We start from the raw sequence: 15080 nt of genomic DNA, 5'->3' as shown, positions 1-15080 counted from the left end.
ATAAAGAAACAATAACGCTTTCCAAAGACCATGAGTTTACAGTTTTTACATAATAAGTTTACAATTTTCCAAGTCACAGTAAAAATAAAATAGCAGCGCTTATGTGTTTCACCTGGTACTTTTCCAGTTCTCCTTCGTTTTCAACAATACTAGGAATTACTTCAAAAGAATTCCTTCCTCGTTTATGGAATATTACTACCCCGAAACAGGACCTTCCAGACCAAGAGTTCAAAGCACAATCAGCTCGACAGTTGCAGGAGAGAACCCCCACGTGGCGGGATGCAGGGGTGCGGGGCTGTTCTCCCACTGCCCAACACCTACTACAGCAGTAGGCGGTGTAACTGTCCGAGTCCACCCAGAGCTCGGGTGGCACGCAGAGCTGTCCCCATCCACCGCGCGTGGCACGGGGACTGCAGAAAGGGGTCGGGCGACGGTGGGGACGAGGTCAGGAGCCGGAACGGGGCGACAGGGACCGCCGCCTGCCCGCCGCGTACACGCGTGCCCAGGAGCGCACTTGCAAGGGCACCGGGCGGGAGGCGCGCGGCCCCGGCGGGGCAGTCGCCAGCGGGCGGACGGGAGGCCCGGGAAGGGGGCACCGCCCGGCCTCTTCCGCCGCGCTCGGCCCGGGCGCCCTGACGCACGTCCGCCCACGACCGCTCCCTCCATTTTGTCCCCAGTCTCCTTCGGGCGAGGCGGGCGGCGCTCTTTTAAAGCCATTAAGTCGTGGAACTAATAGGGGAGGCGGCGGGGCGGGCGTGGGACGGCGGAGTGCAGGGGGCCGGCGCTGGGGGCTACATGGCCGCCGGCGCTGGGTGGAGCTGCCCGCGGCAGCCAGGGCTTGTCCTAGGGCCGGAAGGACAAAGGACACTCAGGGACCGCGGGCCGCGAGCGAGCGCTGGCCGACTTCCGGGCCGGTGGGCCAGGGCTGGGGGCGGGCTGGGCCGCCGACCCGGCCGCGGGGCCCGCGCGCAAGACAAAGCGGCGGCGGCGCGCCCGCTCTCCGCGCCGCGGACCCGCCGCGCGCGCGCGCGCGCGCGCCCGGCACCCAGGCACGCGCGCGCGCGCCAGGCGGCCGACGGTTAGAAATGGCGGTCGGGGCGGAAGGAGGGGGCTGGGGCGGGAAGCGGCGCAGCCTCGAGGCGCCAGGGTTTTGTTTTGCCCCCGCCCCGCCGAGGATCCCAGTGCAGGGCTGTTTCACGAGCCCTCCTTCTCTCACGGCCCCGGCCCCCCGGCCTGCGGAGACCCCCTTGTGGAGAAGGCGTCACCCGCCCGTTTGAACAAAGGAGACGGCCCCCCAACCCAGGCGGCGGCCCTGCGCGGCCACTGCGGAGACGGCAGAAACCTGCCCTAAAATGGCGGCCGGCGCGCGGGGGCGGGGCTGGCGGGGGAGGGGGCTTCCGCTCGCGGCGCGGGCGGGGCGGGGCGCAGGCGCCCTCCGGAGGCCATGGCCGCCGCGCCGGAGCCCGGCGAGCCCGCCAAGGGGAAGGTAAAGGGGCGCGCGGGCCGGGGGCCGGCGGTGGGGGGAGGCCACCCGCCGGGACGCGGGTTCCGGAGAGTTACCGTCCCCGCCCCGACATTTCTAGCCGCAGCGTCCTGACGAAAGTGTCCGGGACTCGGGGGCGGAGGGGACCGAGCGGCACCGGCAGTGACCGTGACACGGGCTGGCGGCACTGAAGGAGAGCGTAGCCGGCCGGGGGCCCTGCACCGCCATGTGCTGGTCGCGGTGAAGAGCGTTTGCGCGCTCCCCGAGCACCGGTGCCTGGCCTTGCAGATTGTGTCCTGAGCACGACACACGGGGACCCCGGAGTGCCGAGGAAGGGAAACTTGGTTAGATTCCGGGGAACTGCTGCGCACAGCAGGCGGAGGGCGGGTGAAGACTGAGGTTTTCCCCGTTTGCGTGCGCTCACCTGCAAACTGCACCATTTCACGTCTGCGGGAGATGCAGTCGCTGCGGCGCGTTGCTCCCAGGATAAAAGCCGAATCCCGTGGCCTGTAGTACAAAGCCCTCACGTAGCCCCTAACCGTGCAGCCTGTGTGATTCCTCTCCCTTCCAGTTGCACCAAAGCTACCCGAGGCTCTAGACACAGGGGGCTTGGAAAAGGAGGGCGGTTTCTCCTAAAGGGCCTCCTGACTCCCCAAAGCAGACCCGGCACCTTCCACTTAGCTACATCATTCCCGCACTCATGATACTGGATGTGCATCATTTATGTCGTCTTCCTCTTGGGCTCCTTCAGGGAACCCAATTTATATATCCTCAGTGCTGAGCGAATAACGGATGTTCAGAAAATGGAAGAAAACATTTTTTTTCAATAGAGAGCTTGTAGAGATGCTCACTTTGGATCAATAATGAACAAATACGCAAGAACTACTGTGTGCCAGAACGGTCCTAATCTACAGTTTTAGGATAGTCTCTGCTCAGCTTGGAAATTTTGCTACTTCAGTTACTGCTTCTCTGGGGATTTTTCCTTTAAATTTGGCTCAGGTCATCAGATGGTTAATATGAACAAATGGTGGATATTTCCATATTGAATATCAAAACATTTGTCAGTTTCTACACTGTTAGTGCCTTTTTTTTTTTAATGCCTCATACACTATTTGGAGTATACGTCATGTAACCAAATGTACCCCAATTTAAAAGTTGTTTATTTCAAGAGGCACCATAACTGTAAGCACTGGCATCTTAAATAGGGCTTTTATCCCTCTGTTTGTTACCTTTGACAGATGACTGCTATCATTTAAGGGTGCAAAGTATGGTTTAGCCATTGAAAATTTAAAAATTTAATGAAAAAAAAACTATTGACCTATTTAATTGGTCCATCATTAGTAAAACAAAATACTGTAGTTGGTGAAAAGGCGGCTTAGGTACAAGCCGCAAAAGTGAACACCACCAGATTTATGTGGCAAGGTTGGGAGGGGGGTAAAAAGCTTACTCCTAAAACACTAGTACCTATCAAAGCTCATACAAAGAGATTACAAAATTTATGTAGCATAAGCTATGACTGAATTAGTAGCCCAGGGTGGTGTCAGAAAAGGAAGCTTGCAGTTCTTTTTAAAGAATTATTCAGTGATCATTCCAGTGTAATCTAGGGATTATTAGCATCAGCAAACCTAAGATAAAAATGGGAGTTAAGCTGATAGAACTAACCCTTAAAAACTTTCTGCCCCCTTTCTTTGCTCTCCAGGAAACTTTAAAATACAAAATTTGGTACTGGCCTACCAGGAAAGCACTGTAGGCAAATTCTGAATTTATCAACCCATTCAAAAAGTATTTACAGAGTACCTACTGAGTATTAGGCACTTGGTGCCAAAGACACAGCCTTGATCAAAACAGGCAAAATGTTCCTTGTGGAACTTCCATTGTGCTGCAGGACTCAGACAAAAGGGAAACCAGAATTTCAGCTACTGACTCAACCACGCAAAGATCCAGGAGAAGAAAGGCAGTGTGTGCTAAGGAAGAACCATCTGGGTCGGTGTACCTAGACCAGAGGATGAGAGAGAGTGGGGGCCTTCACGACAGTAGTAAGGAAGGCATGGGGGATTTAAAAGGACGATGGTCTGTGAAGATACTATGAGGGATGATGGTAGCCTGGTAGGAGCAGCGGAGGTGAATTCAGTTCAGGATGTGTTTGGTTCAGGTATGTCCCAGACTTGCCAACACATTGGACATGGGTCTGATGAAGGATTCAAGGATGATGGTGCCTAGGTTTTTGGTCCGCAAATTGGTGGAGGAGTGATGCCTGAAAAGTAATTCTAATTTGGAAGTATCAATTTCAAGGTGCTTCTCTGACATACACAAGGCATCGCTAGACAGATGAATGGGGAAATGAAAGCTTGGGAGAGGTTAGGTGTGATTTACAAATATGGGGAGTCGCCATCATGCAAATGGCATTTAATTGAAAGCCTACATTTGGGAGCGGCAAAGGGCAGTCAGTGCGAGAGGTCATCGGAGGAGGGAACAGCAGAACTGCCAGGAATGGCCAGCAAGGTAGAAAACCAGGAGGCGCTGTCCCTCCCATCTGAAGCCAAGGAAAGCGTTTTGAAAACAAACGGTGGCCCGTGCCAGGTGTGCTGATGGGAGTACGGCGGGTTTTATGGTGTCTCACGCAGGCTTCTGCAGTGCAGCGTAGGGATAAATGCTCTTTGAAGTGAGTTAAAAGGAGGGGAGGCTAACTTTAGCTTTGCAGTGAGAGGGAGCAGAAAAATGGGATTGTACCTTAGGCGGCTTGTTGGGGAGAGGGGTGTCAAGAGAGGAGGGGTTTTGTTTTTAGCCCGGAGAGGAAAAATAATGGTGCAAATGAAGGGGTAACCACATTTGCACCATTTTTGAGTGGTCAGGAGGAACCCACTGCAGTTAGGACTGGTTTGAAATAGGAAGGCACCCATTTCATCCGGCGCATCGGGAGGAAAGTATGTACCGGCCCTTGATGCAGTGGGAAATGGGGTGCCTCTATAGTTCAGTCTATTTCCTATAAATTATTAAACTGGCCTGCTGGCTTAGAAATCTTTTGAGCATCCCTAATTCCATCAAGGTGAGCTGGAAAAGCTGCTTTTCCAAATCTAAGCTTAAAATTTTTATGGGGCACCTGGCTGATTCAGTCAGTAGAGCATGTAAACACTTGATCTTGGGGTCGTGAGTTCGAACCCCCCGTTGGGCAGAAGAGTGTTTTTTAAAAAAATCTTAACATAAATAGTACTCCAAAGGGACTTACGGCTTGAGCCCTTTAATTTACATTTCTGAGCCTTACAATTCAGTGTACTTTCTAAAAGCGTTCTATGTGCTTAAGACTGGTTTTTCATTAATTTTCCTATACTTGCTTTTAAGTAATCAGTCTAAACTCCAGCTTTACTGGGAAGCTGAGAATTCTCTACCAGTGAAGGGAAGATTGGGCTCTTAAAAGAAGTCTGTGCACTCTCACCCAGTTTTGATACAAACTGCCGATCTGTACTTAGTACTTACTCCCGAGATGTGTGACCTTTGGAAAACGTCCCCCCATTTCATTTATGAAAACAAAAGAAAGGGTTAAGGATGTGGGAAGGACAAGCTTTGGAGGTCAGGCAGACTTACTTCCACGTCCTCTCTGACCTCTCTGCAGCAGGTCACAGCCAGGCTCGGAGGTCTCCTCACATTGAGAGGTTGTGACAAGGGATGTAAAGGGCCTGGAAGGACAACTCCCGCCCCAGCTCTAAATTACTGTTGTTTAATTAGACCAGTGTTGGTTTCTTAACTTTAGCACAAACCAGTTTTGTTGGATGTGGTGCTGATAAATGTAGTGTGGAATGTTTGGCAGCAGCATCCTTGGCCTGTAGCCACATGTTGGTTTTCTAGAAGATTCCATTTTATAAAGTAGATGTAACTTCTTTTAAGGGGTCTTTTAAAATAAGACTATTTTGAATCACCTCCCTTTTTAACATTTACTTTTCTTAACAGTAATCTAAAAGCTGTCCCTGATCTGGTAAGATTCATAGAAGGGGGGGGGGGGGGGGACCCTGAAACTTTCTAAACCTAGATCTCCACGGCCCATCCCAGAATCTGAGGGCAGATTTGAAAACCTCTAAACTGAAAAAAGGTAAGTTTCCTAGCTGACTTAGTGCTATTTCATATATTTGCGAAGGTATTTTACTTTATAAAGAACTGGGGTTGGTAGCAATTTGCCTAAGTACCCCCAGAAACGTCTCATCTGCAGATCCTGCCCGGTAGGACTCGGGCACGGAAGGGAATCCACATGAAAAAAGCCATTCATAGAGTGATGTGTGCAGTGGCCAACCCGATCGTTCCTTTTATTCTTAGGACGTCTCTGCCCAAACGTGCAAGCCATAGTGACTTCCTACCCTGTGGCAGACCTGAGAAAATGGGCACAAACCACCCCTTCTGGTCTTCCCCTAGGTAAACGGGCTGGTCTGAAGACGAGGGCATTAGCCCTGGACTGCAGTGGGGAGCCCTGTCTGCAGAGCAGCGCATACCCTCCCCACCTGCCATGACTGTTCTGTCCCCCTTGGCTTTTTGAGCTGATGGGGGACAAGCGGAGTTTTCCTAAATCAAATGAACTGCTAGAAACAGAATCAACCTCTTTGAAAACACAGGGACGTATTAAGTTTGTACTGAAGAGCTTTTACAATTAAGTCGGCAACATGTATCCACCAAGCAGCATTAGGGGTGTGTGTCTGGAATGGGGGAACAGGGAGAGAGAAGAAAATGGGATAATCAAGAAGATACATAATTTCAGCTTTATTGTTAACCAAATCACACTTCTTGCCTGGCAGCAGCTTGAGCCAAAGCAGCAAACACAGGAGGAAATACAAACAAGAGTATCTTCATAATTCAACCTTTAATCTGATTTGCCATTTACTGCCCTTTTCCCATTCCTTCCGGATCTTTTCCCTCCTCCTACAGAATCCTGCCTCACACCATGCTGTTCACAAATTATTCATTGAAACTTTTTAAAATATTTACTAAGAGGGCGTGCGTGTGCACACACACATTGGGGGAGGAGAGAATCGCAAGCAGGCTGTGCTGTCCGTGCAGGGCTGGATGCGGGGCTCCATCCGTGACCCTGGGATCACGACCTGCGCTGAAATCAGGGGTCAGACACTTAGCTGAGCCACCCCAGGTGCCCCATAACTGAAACCTTTATTTTTTTAAATGTTTATTTTTGAGAGAGAACGCGAGTGGGGGAGGGGCAGAGAGCCGGGGACAAAGGAGCTGAAGCGGGCTCGGCAGTGACAGCTGCGGGGCTGACAGCAGACAGCCTGATGTGGGGCTCAGACTCAATCAGACCTGAGCCAAGGTCGGGCCACTTAACTGACTGAGCCACCCAGGCACCCCCATGACTGAAACCTTTATATGGACAAGTCTGCTTCCTTTTTTCAAAGTCTGTTACCGAAAACTTGCATTTACTCATGTTTTAGGAAACCGTCTCATTGTTTTCTACGTCCTTCTTACGTAGGCATGCCAGAGTGAAGCAAGTGTGACTTTAAAAAAAAAAATTGTGTCCTGCCTTCCCCGAACCCCGAAAATCGAGTTCCATTGGATATTCACACTTAAGCACGTGAGGCTAAGCTGAGCAGTATGTTTTTTAATCGGGAAGAGCAAGTCCATACATCCATGCAGACTGTAGAAAAAGAAGGCAAGGTTCATCTTAGCACCCGAAGGAACTTAAATCCTCTCCTAGCCTGATGCCTTTCATTATAGATCGAGGGCCACCGACATTAAAGAATACACATATATCCCACAGGCTGTAGAAGTCGATGGCAGAGCTGACAGAGAAACCCACCTGCACGTTTCCACGGCTTTCCCCAAGACGCCTCCCCCGCCCCTCAGTGCCGTGTGCTATCAACAAAGACTCAAATACAGTCCAGCACAATTTCTTATCACAGGCAAGGAAACAGACCAAGAAATAGTGCACGTTTATCTTCACGTGAAATACTTTCATGAACAAAACTGATGTTCACCTGATACCAATAAAATCCGAAGTCCTTGTTGACTTTAAAACAAACGGCACTATAGTCTCATAAGCAAGCGCGGCTGAGTATTTACTTTTACCATTCTGTGCTTCCCGAGGTATGGGAAGCAAAGTGTTGCTTAATTTCAGTGATCACCAGATTCCCACCAGATAATTTCATTGATGTTTAAACGATCAATGATCAGAGTGACGGATGCTCTTATTTCCAAATCAGTCAACCGGCAAATTGTGGTATTAACACCATACTTTAATTCGTTTAGATGTTTAAGTTGTCCTGTTGTAATGGGGTTTTCTGATCAGATTCTCCAGGTTTCCCACATTTAGAGATTCAGACTGTGGGCCAAAGCCCGATGACCAAAGATGGTAAGTGGGTTCACGGTTGTCACACAGCACATAGCCTAGAGTTTCTAATCTTTGCCAAACCACCCAGAAATAAAATATTTTGTTCAATCCAGGTTCTTTTCTATTTTATCCTAGACCTTTAAGCTCCTAGGAATTTTGGATGTCGAGAACATCCCCTGTGCACGAGATTCAGTATTATATGGTTCATTAGGATCTGTTGTGGCTGGCCTTGGACATTTTTTGTTAACTAGTGAGTATCTGTTTTTCTCTACGTGTGGTGAACATTTCCTAGAGGGACTAGTATGTAATGTTTAATTACGATGGTCATGTTATGCTTTTTGACAGGTAGGATTAGAAGATCATGTGATGTTGGAGTAGGAGGATTTATCTTGGTGACATTAGGATGCTGGTATGTGTACTAAGTAATTCCAGAATATCCAGGATGGTGATAGGTTTCTCCAGTTCAAGCACATGCTCTTTTCTGAGCCACCTCCCACTCGAAGACTCCCCCCACCCCTGTGCCTTTATAGCTTTTAAATGTGCGTATGTAGACGCATTTTATACCATTCGTCAGATGAACGGACGAATGCAGGACATTCCGTCAACACCAAGTTAGGACTTGTACTTTAGGGAAGGCCTCAACCTTCTACACGCTCACTTCCGGCTTATGGCATCACAGCTGAAAATGCTACTTTAAGAGTGTGTTCACAACTACTGGCACAACACATGCATGAATCTGATGATGGGTTTTCTTAAGGGGGGCGGGGGGAGCCAGACCCAGAGGACCCAGAGGACCCAGAGTACATCATACATATGAGGTTCTACAAGTAAAACTAAGCTAAAGGTCATGAAAGTCCTCATTTTATGTAAAGCATACCTTAATAATAATGTGCTCATAGGTATTCTTGACATCAAACTACCCCCCACAAACAGTACTCCAAATTAGAATGGTGGTAATTTTCAGTCTTGGAATAGTCATCTGTAAGGCCTCTTGAATTTTGTTACTACAGACATCACACTTGTCTCTAGAAGAACTTTCTATGAAGAAAGACTTAACTCCTGTTCTTTTCTTACAAGGTTCCACTGTAGGTATAATTATGCAAAGCTAAGAATCCAGGAAAGAATGGCCAGAGAAGGAATTAAAAATAAGATTTTATATGAAAGTACCCACCTTGATCCTCAAAGAAAACCAGCCAACGGCAACGGCGGCAGTGGGGTGACCTCGAGCACAGAAAACCCAGCTACAACTCACTGAGGTCCACGCTAGTACACCTTGTACGTGCCGTGACTTTCAATCAAGTAAATAAAGCGTGTGTTAGTTGTAGTCTCTTTTTCCTACACTTGTGTGAACACACACTTATTCTCACTCTTGGACTGCGGCCAGCGTAGCAGATAGTGGGCTCGTCAAACTGAGTGGCCTCACATGCTCAGAAAAGTTTCCTTGTAGTAAGAGTGTAAGTAATGGCATTTCGAGAAACAGAATCTCTCCCAGTTGGGTCAGAAAACTTGCCTTAAAAACAAGTAACAACTGCATTACTGTATCCTGTTAAAAATGAGGAAATACTTCCTGGTTTCTAAAGTTAGGTGCTACTGTAAGCCTTAAAACATTAATGGACCGTAGGACTTTGCGGATTACTATTTTAAAAACGCACTCACCACCTGACCATATTCTTCGATTTCTTAGAACAGGTAGGATCTCTCCAAAAGTGAAGATTGTTTTTAAGTGCTCTAATTTTTCTGGAAGTATGCAGTTTCTTTTAAATGGAATTTAAATATACGCAGGGCATGCACAAACATTTTCAGAACTTGTTTGGTACAAACAAAAAACTACAGGATCACACACATATTATTACATTAATATGAATAAGTCATTTACAATTCAACCAGCTGTCATGTAAAAAGGCAAAACAGAAACAAAAACAAGGCACCCAACCAACCAAGTCTACAGCATTTATTCATTCAGGGGAAAACAACTCCCTTTTGGAATGGAAGCAATGGAATTATTTATTTTTTGGCTCGATAAATAGCCAACAGGACTTTCCAGGAAAATCTCTTAAATAATTTGACAAAACACAAGCTAGGGGGTCCCTTCCTGGTTAAGAAACGGTAAGTCTGAACACAGACCAGCGGACAGGATTCTGGTTATTAATGGTCCTAGAACTGGATTATGGTGGTGAGCCAGAGAAACAGAACAAGGTCAAGATATGCTGAAACTTTATTCTGGGGTGTCCCACTTTTCAAAGGTAAGTGGGGAGCGCATGCTCCGTTCAGGTCACACAAGGGAGCACCCTTCCCTCCTACGCCCACCTTTCCCGTGGCCGTCCTCACCAGGGGCAGGGCGCACGGGCTATGTGGTCTCCCAAATGCCACACCTCCTAAGAATATTATCATCTAGGGGCCGCCCAAGGCGGTATTTGAACACTAATGAGGAAAGGTTGTTGGAAAATGCAGTTTACGAACATCTGTCCACTACAGACACAACTCAAAAGCTAAATCCAGTCTTATTCAAAGTGACCAGTCACTCACGTTTTAAGAGGCAGCACTGTATCTGCATGGGGGGTGGGGGGAGGGGGGGGGGCACCGAGGAGTACTGATCCAACCGGACCTTTAATAAGCTGTGTGCACAGGCCACTCCTGTTCTCAGCTTCGGTTTACAAACGGAGGCGATGTATAAAATCGGGCAATCGGATTCAGTTAACTCAGTTCCCACCTTGCCCTCCCATTCTACGATTACATCTTACCCTGAGTGAGAGAAACCTCTCAGCTGGCAAAAATTTCCAAGGCCTTCACCAGTTACAAGGTTAGTTCACTTTCACAGCAGAGTAACTGCATAAACTGAAGACCTGGGTAAAAACAAAGTTGTGACATACTTATTTGGATTGACTCTGAAAATATCGTTTAGTAAGTTTACATGAGAACGCCTTCTATTTCCTTCCTCAGTTACGGAGATTAGGGATCACACTCCTTGCTGGACTAGGACACACTCCAGGCCCCTCCCCCGTGGCTCCCGGACACCTTCCCTGAGGCCTCCCGACAGACCTCTAGGTCCCACCGCTAGTCTCCAACCCCGTCCGCTCACGCTCCGCCATCCAACCTCAGGCTCCCACCAGGTGAGCGCCGTGCGAAGCCTGTCTCCAGCGCACCTCCGGCCGCGGAGACCTGAACTCAGGCCTCTGCTTAAGCTCTCCCACTCTGGCCACAGGCAGAGCCCAAGTCCCTCATCGGCAACTCCGGTCAGCTCTTCTCTTTACGTTCCCAACCCCTGTGCCTGGTAACGCCAGTCCCCACGTGTCCGTTAAACGGTGCTCCAGGTCCCCACTCCCCCCCACCCCCCTCGCCAGGGGACTGGAAGGGCAACCTACCTTCCGTGACCTCGGGAACCTCCAGGTGAATCGCGGCTTTCACTGTTCCATTAATTCCAAAACTTCACACTAGGTGATCTAGCAGTAGATACCAGCTAAATAGCTGATTAAAATAGAATTGCGGCCATTAGTAGTTTTAAAAACGCTTTGTGGCTTATCTATAATGCTTCGTTAAATCTGTCTGGTGCTCTATGCATTTCCCCCTTCCCTCACCCCTCCCTCGACTACTTGGCTTTTCCATCACAGTAAAAGGACCTCAGGGAATTTAACATTAACTAGAAGCTTTTCTTTGGACTTGTGATTTATAATGACCAAGTTTGGCAACAAAAAATTTTAACTATTCCTAGTACCATTATTTGATTTGCAAGCATCTTTTTAGTCTACGTACCTCTACTCCATCGCTGGTTTCCCTTTGCTTCGATTATATAATGCGAGGAGGTCTATATAATAAATTCAGGACTCCTGTTTATGCACTTTTCAGCAAAGAGCTAGGGATCAAATGGGGTTGGAATCCTAGATAAAAATCTGTAGCGGATGGGGGTCAAGGCACCCCTTTGAGAGTCATGTTAATATACGTACTACAGTTTGGGTAAACAGAAAGTCTTAATGAGTAGAAAAAAATAAAGCGAGTGCTAAACTTCTGATTTTTAATGGTCCTCTATAATAATAGTTTTTGGAAGCATCTTAAAATATGGTCCAGTGGTCATCCAATGAGGACAACAGAATATACCAATACCCCAATGCTGGCGTCTCACGCGGCCGATTTTATGCAGGAAGCTCCACCTTTTTTCTCTTAAAATACGAAGCTTTAGGGACAAAGCTTATTACAAATGTCTTCCTCAAGGTATTACACGTTGAAGCTTGTAACGTTGAAGCTTGTAACTCCTACTTCAAGTAGGAGTCTTCAACAGCTATGCTTGCCTTACTCTTCATTTTCTAGAATAAAGGTTTTTTTCCAAGTATTTCTATCTTGACAAAACCAGCAGTGACTACATTTACACGAGCAGGCACTAATGTAAAAAGCCTTCGGTTCATTTTTGTGAACAAATGGTATCTGTTCCACTTTCCTAGGAATAACATCCGTTAAGTTCCATATGCCATAAACTTATGGTAGGACCTCCCCTTAGGAAACCAAAGTCAACAACCTGTATACACGGGGTTTCTTAATGGAGCAGTTTCCACGGAAATGTTTCTTCCCTTTGGACTGTGAGGACAAGTCCTATGAAATGAAAGCTATGCTTTGCTATCTGAATTCAAAGCTTATTTCTGAAACAAACCTTTTTCTTGTAATGGTTTTCTTCCTCAAGTGAACAAAATCGATTTTTACTCTTTAGTCTGAAACAGAGCAAGCAGTCTGCTCTTTCAGAAGCCATCAGATTTTAAGTGACACCGTAGAGCTCTAGCTCATTGAGCAAATCCTGATAGCTACGTCTCAACGCTATACTGTATTACCCAATACATTTCCCTCTAAGCTTCTTATCAAGCCTTTAAAGGACTTCAGGGCGGTGAGAAATTACATGCTCTGGACTGGCACAAGCAGAGCTCACACTGAGCCTTTTTATTCCTTCTGTCTTCACAATTTAAATTTACTTCCTAGTTGATTTTTCCATTTTGATATGGAGTCCCACCTCATTATCCAAAAGGATCTCAACCTATTTTCCAAATGTTTATAAACTAATAAAGAGTAAGCATGTACGCATTTAGCACAGATGCAGAAAGATCTGGGGAAAACATGGACACAGGTATCCTGGACAGTTTTCTGCATTAAAGCATTTTCCGTAATCTCTACAAGTGAGGAGAATTAAAAAGAGTGTCTTCCAAAAAGTTACAACAGAAGGAATTTGAACCATCAGACTAAGGATCTAACCTTTTAAGGGCTCGGCTCTATTTGCATACGCAGTCTTAATCCCATGCAAGGACCACCACTTGCGGGCACACCGATACTTCATACTTGGGGGTGCAAAGGACAGAGGAGAAAACCTGGTTTTCCAGTTTATAGAATCTAGCCAATCAGGGTTACCAATGTCTCCCAATCCCCTACTTTTAAATAAGAGAGTTCTAATTAAGGTGATCCTGGAAGCCCAAAGAACAAGTATGAAATGTACAAGCAGCAATGAATTTGGAATACCTATTGGAATCACTGGAACACATTTAGTTGGGCCCTTTTACTCTTCCACACAGGACATTCACATGGACAGACTAAGGAAAAGGAGATGAAATTTCAATCAGCATATATTTTTGTTTGTTTGCTTTATTACTTAAAAAAAAAAAAGATACATAAAGCTGGAACCTTTCGTTGTACTTGACCATGACGCTCCCACTCCCTTCAACTAGACCACTGAAATGTAAGGACACCTTCTATTACTAGCTACCTAAAAAAATTGCTAATTGCCATTCTAGTAAAAGCCCCGCTCCTTCTTCTGAAGTACCTTCTTCTGAATTTTCCCTCACCTGTCTGTAAGCCTTAATACTTCAAAACGTTTCCGTCACAGGTTGGCCAACCATACCGGCCATCTCGCTGTTCTTGGCCTTTTAATTTTTTTTTCGTTGACCCTAACGTGTTGAGTATGCTTCTCAGGTGCTTGGCAAGTGCAGAAAATTTCACTGCACAAAGCGGATTTTACTTCCGGTGAGCGCCTGCACTGTTAAAGGACTGGCAGGGAAGAGCATGCCATAAACAACAGTTCAGTGTTTATTTAGACAGGTTGGCTCCCTGGCCTATGCAGTCGGAGCTGCGCATGCTCCAGAGAACGTGCTCCGCCACTGGGACGGCAACGCACTGGCGGTGCAGCCAAAACGAAGCGAATCTGCCCCAAGACATTTCTCTATTTACCTAGACTGTCGTTACCACCTCGCTTTCAACTATAGAATGTAGTTTCTCATACCCACCCATCCAGCTTTAAAACCAAAACCCCCCCTGTTCCTTGTCAAGATGCAAGTATACGTTGAATCCTGGCACGAAAAGGGAGAAAAAATTGTAATATTCCTAGGCAATAATTAAAGTTAAGTACAAACTGAAACACACAGTTAAGGTCCTTGTCCCAATAACCTCCCTAACCAAGTAGCGCCTATCGATGATCTGTTCCCCTACAAGTAACTGCTCTACAATCACAACTGAATGCCCCAGGAGCTACGCAATGCCAAGAAATTGTAGTTATTCCGCTTTCCACGTGGACGGCACAACCTAACTTCACAAAATACAGAGCTGTTAACATTTTTAAAATAACTCCGGTTGACATTAGGACTATAGTATTTACAATCTACTGAGCCTTACAGACTAAATTAAGTTCCTTGGACCAACTAATCAGACGTACTCAATCGCCTGTAATTTTAGTCAACTGGTTAGGATGTGACGTCTGTCACTTAATGTACGCGCATGCTGTTGGCCTTCTCCTACGGATCTTAAGTGCTCGTATGGGGTCTCCAGCCGCATGCACGTTGAAATCGACTAAGTATAACCACCAAATAAAGTAGCGTACATTTTTAGCAGAAACAACAATTGGCTATTAAGTAGGTGATTTCAACTATTCAATGTCACATATACAGGATTTAAACTTCGGGATATTAAGGGACTTGGGGATCCTGGTTTTTCTTTTTGTCTACCCCAACGCACTCAAGAGATATACACTGTGTCAATCAGCACGCCTTTAGGTCACTTCCATCACAATTCTGAAGGGTTTACCTTAGATAGCAAGGTGAGTAAAAAAGAGGAGGAAGGCTAAGGTCACTCGCTTCAACACAAGCTAGCCACCATAAAGTATTTTTAGTATTTGTCTATCACGTACCTGCAGTGCTGGCACCAGGGTATAAAATACACTGGGCCTCAGAGGAACCTCAAGAAAAACTCAACCACTAACCTGGCTACACATACGACCCCCGAGTGTTTTACTGCAGACTTGAAGAAAAGGGCCGAAAA

At 46.9% G+C, this 15080-nt stretch overlaps 1 protein-coding gene across 1 annotated transcript; it reads left to right on the top strand.

The window, feature by feature from the left end:
- Positions 1 to 1416: 1416 nt before the first annotated feature.
- On the top strand, positions 1417 to 9126 carry LOC122212488 (cytochrome c oxidase assembly protein COX20, mitochondrial). The gene is made up of 4 exons (XM_042926521.1): positions 1417 to 1486; positions 7938 to 8052; positions 8148 to 8211; positions 8880 to 9126. Exons 1-4 carry the CDS (start codon positions 1445 to 1447, stop codon positions 9055 to 9057), a joined length of 399 nt encoding a protein of 132 aa, XP_042782455.1. The 5' UTR covers positions 1417 to 1444; the 3' UTR covers positions 9058 to 9126.
- Positions 9127 to 15080: the final 5954 nt, after the last annotated feature.

This window comes from Panthera leo, chromosome F3 (genome assembly GCF_018350215.1).
Source record: "Panthera leo isolate Ple1 chromosome F3, P.leo_Ple1_pat1.1, whole genome shotgun sequence".
Lineage (NCBI taxonomy): Eukaryota > Metazoa > Chordata > Mammalia > Carnivora > Felidae > Panthera > Panthera leo.
Note: the sequence above shows the minus strand (reverse complement) of the source record. Positions and strands in the feature narration are given on the sequence as shown.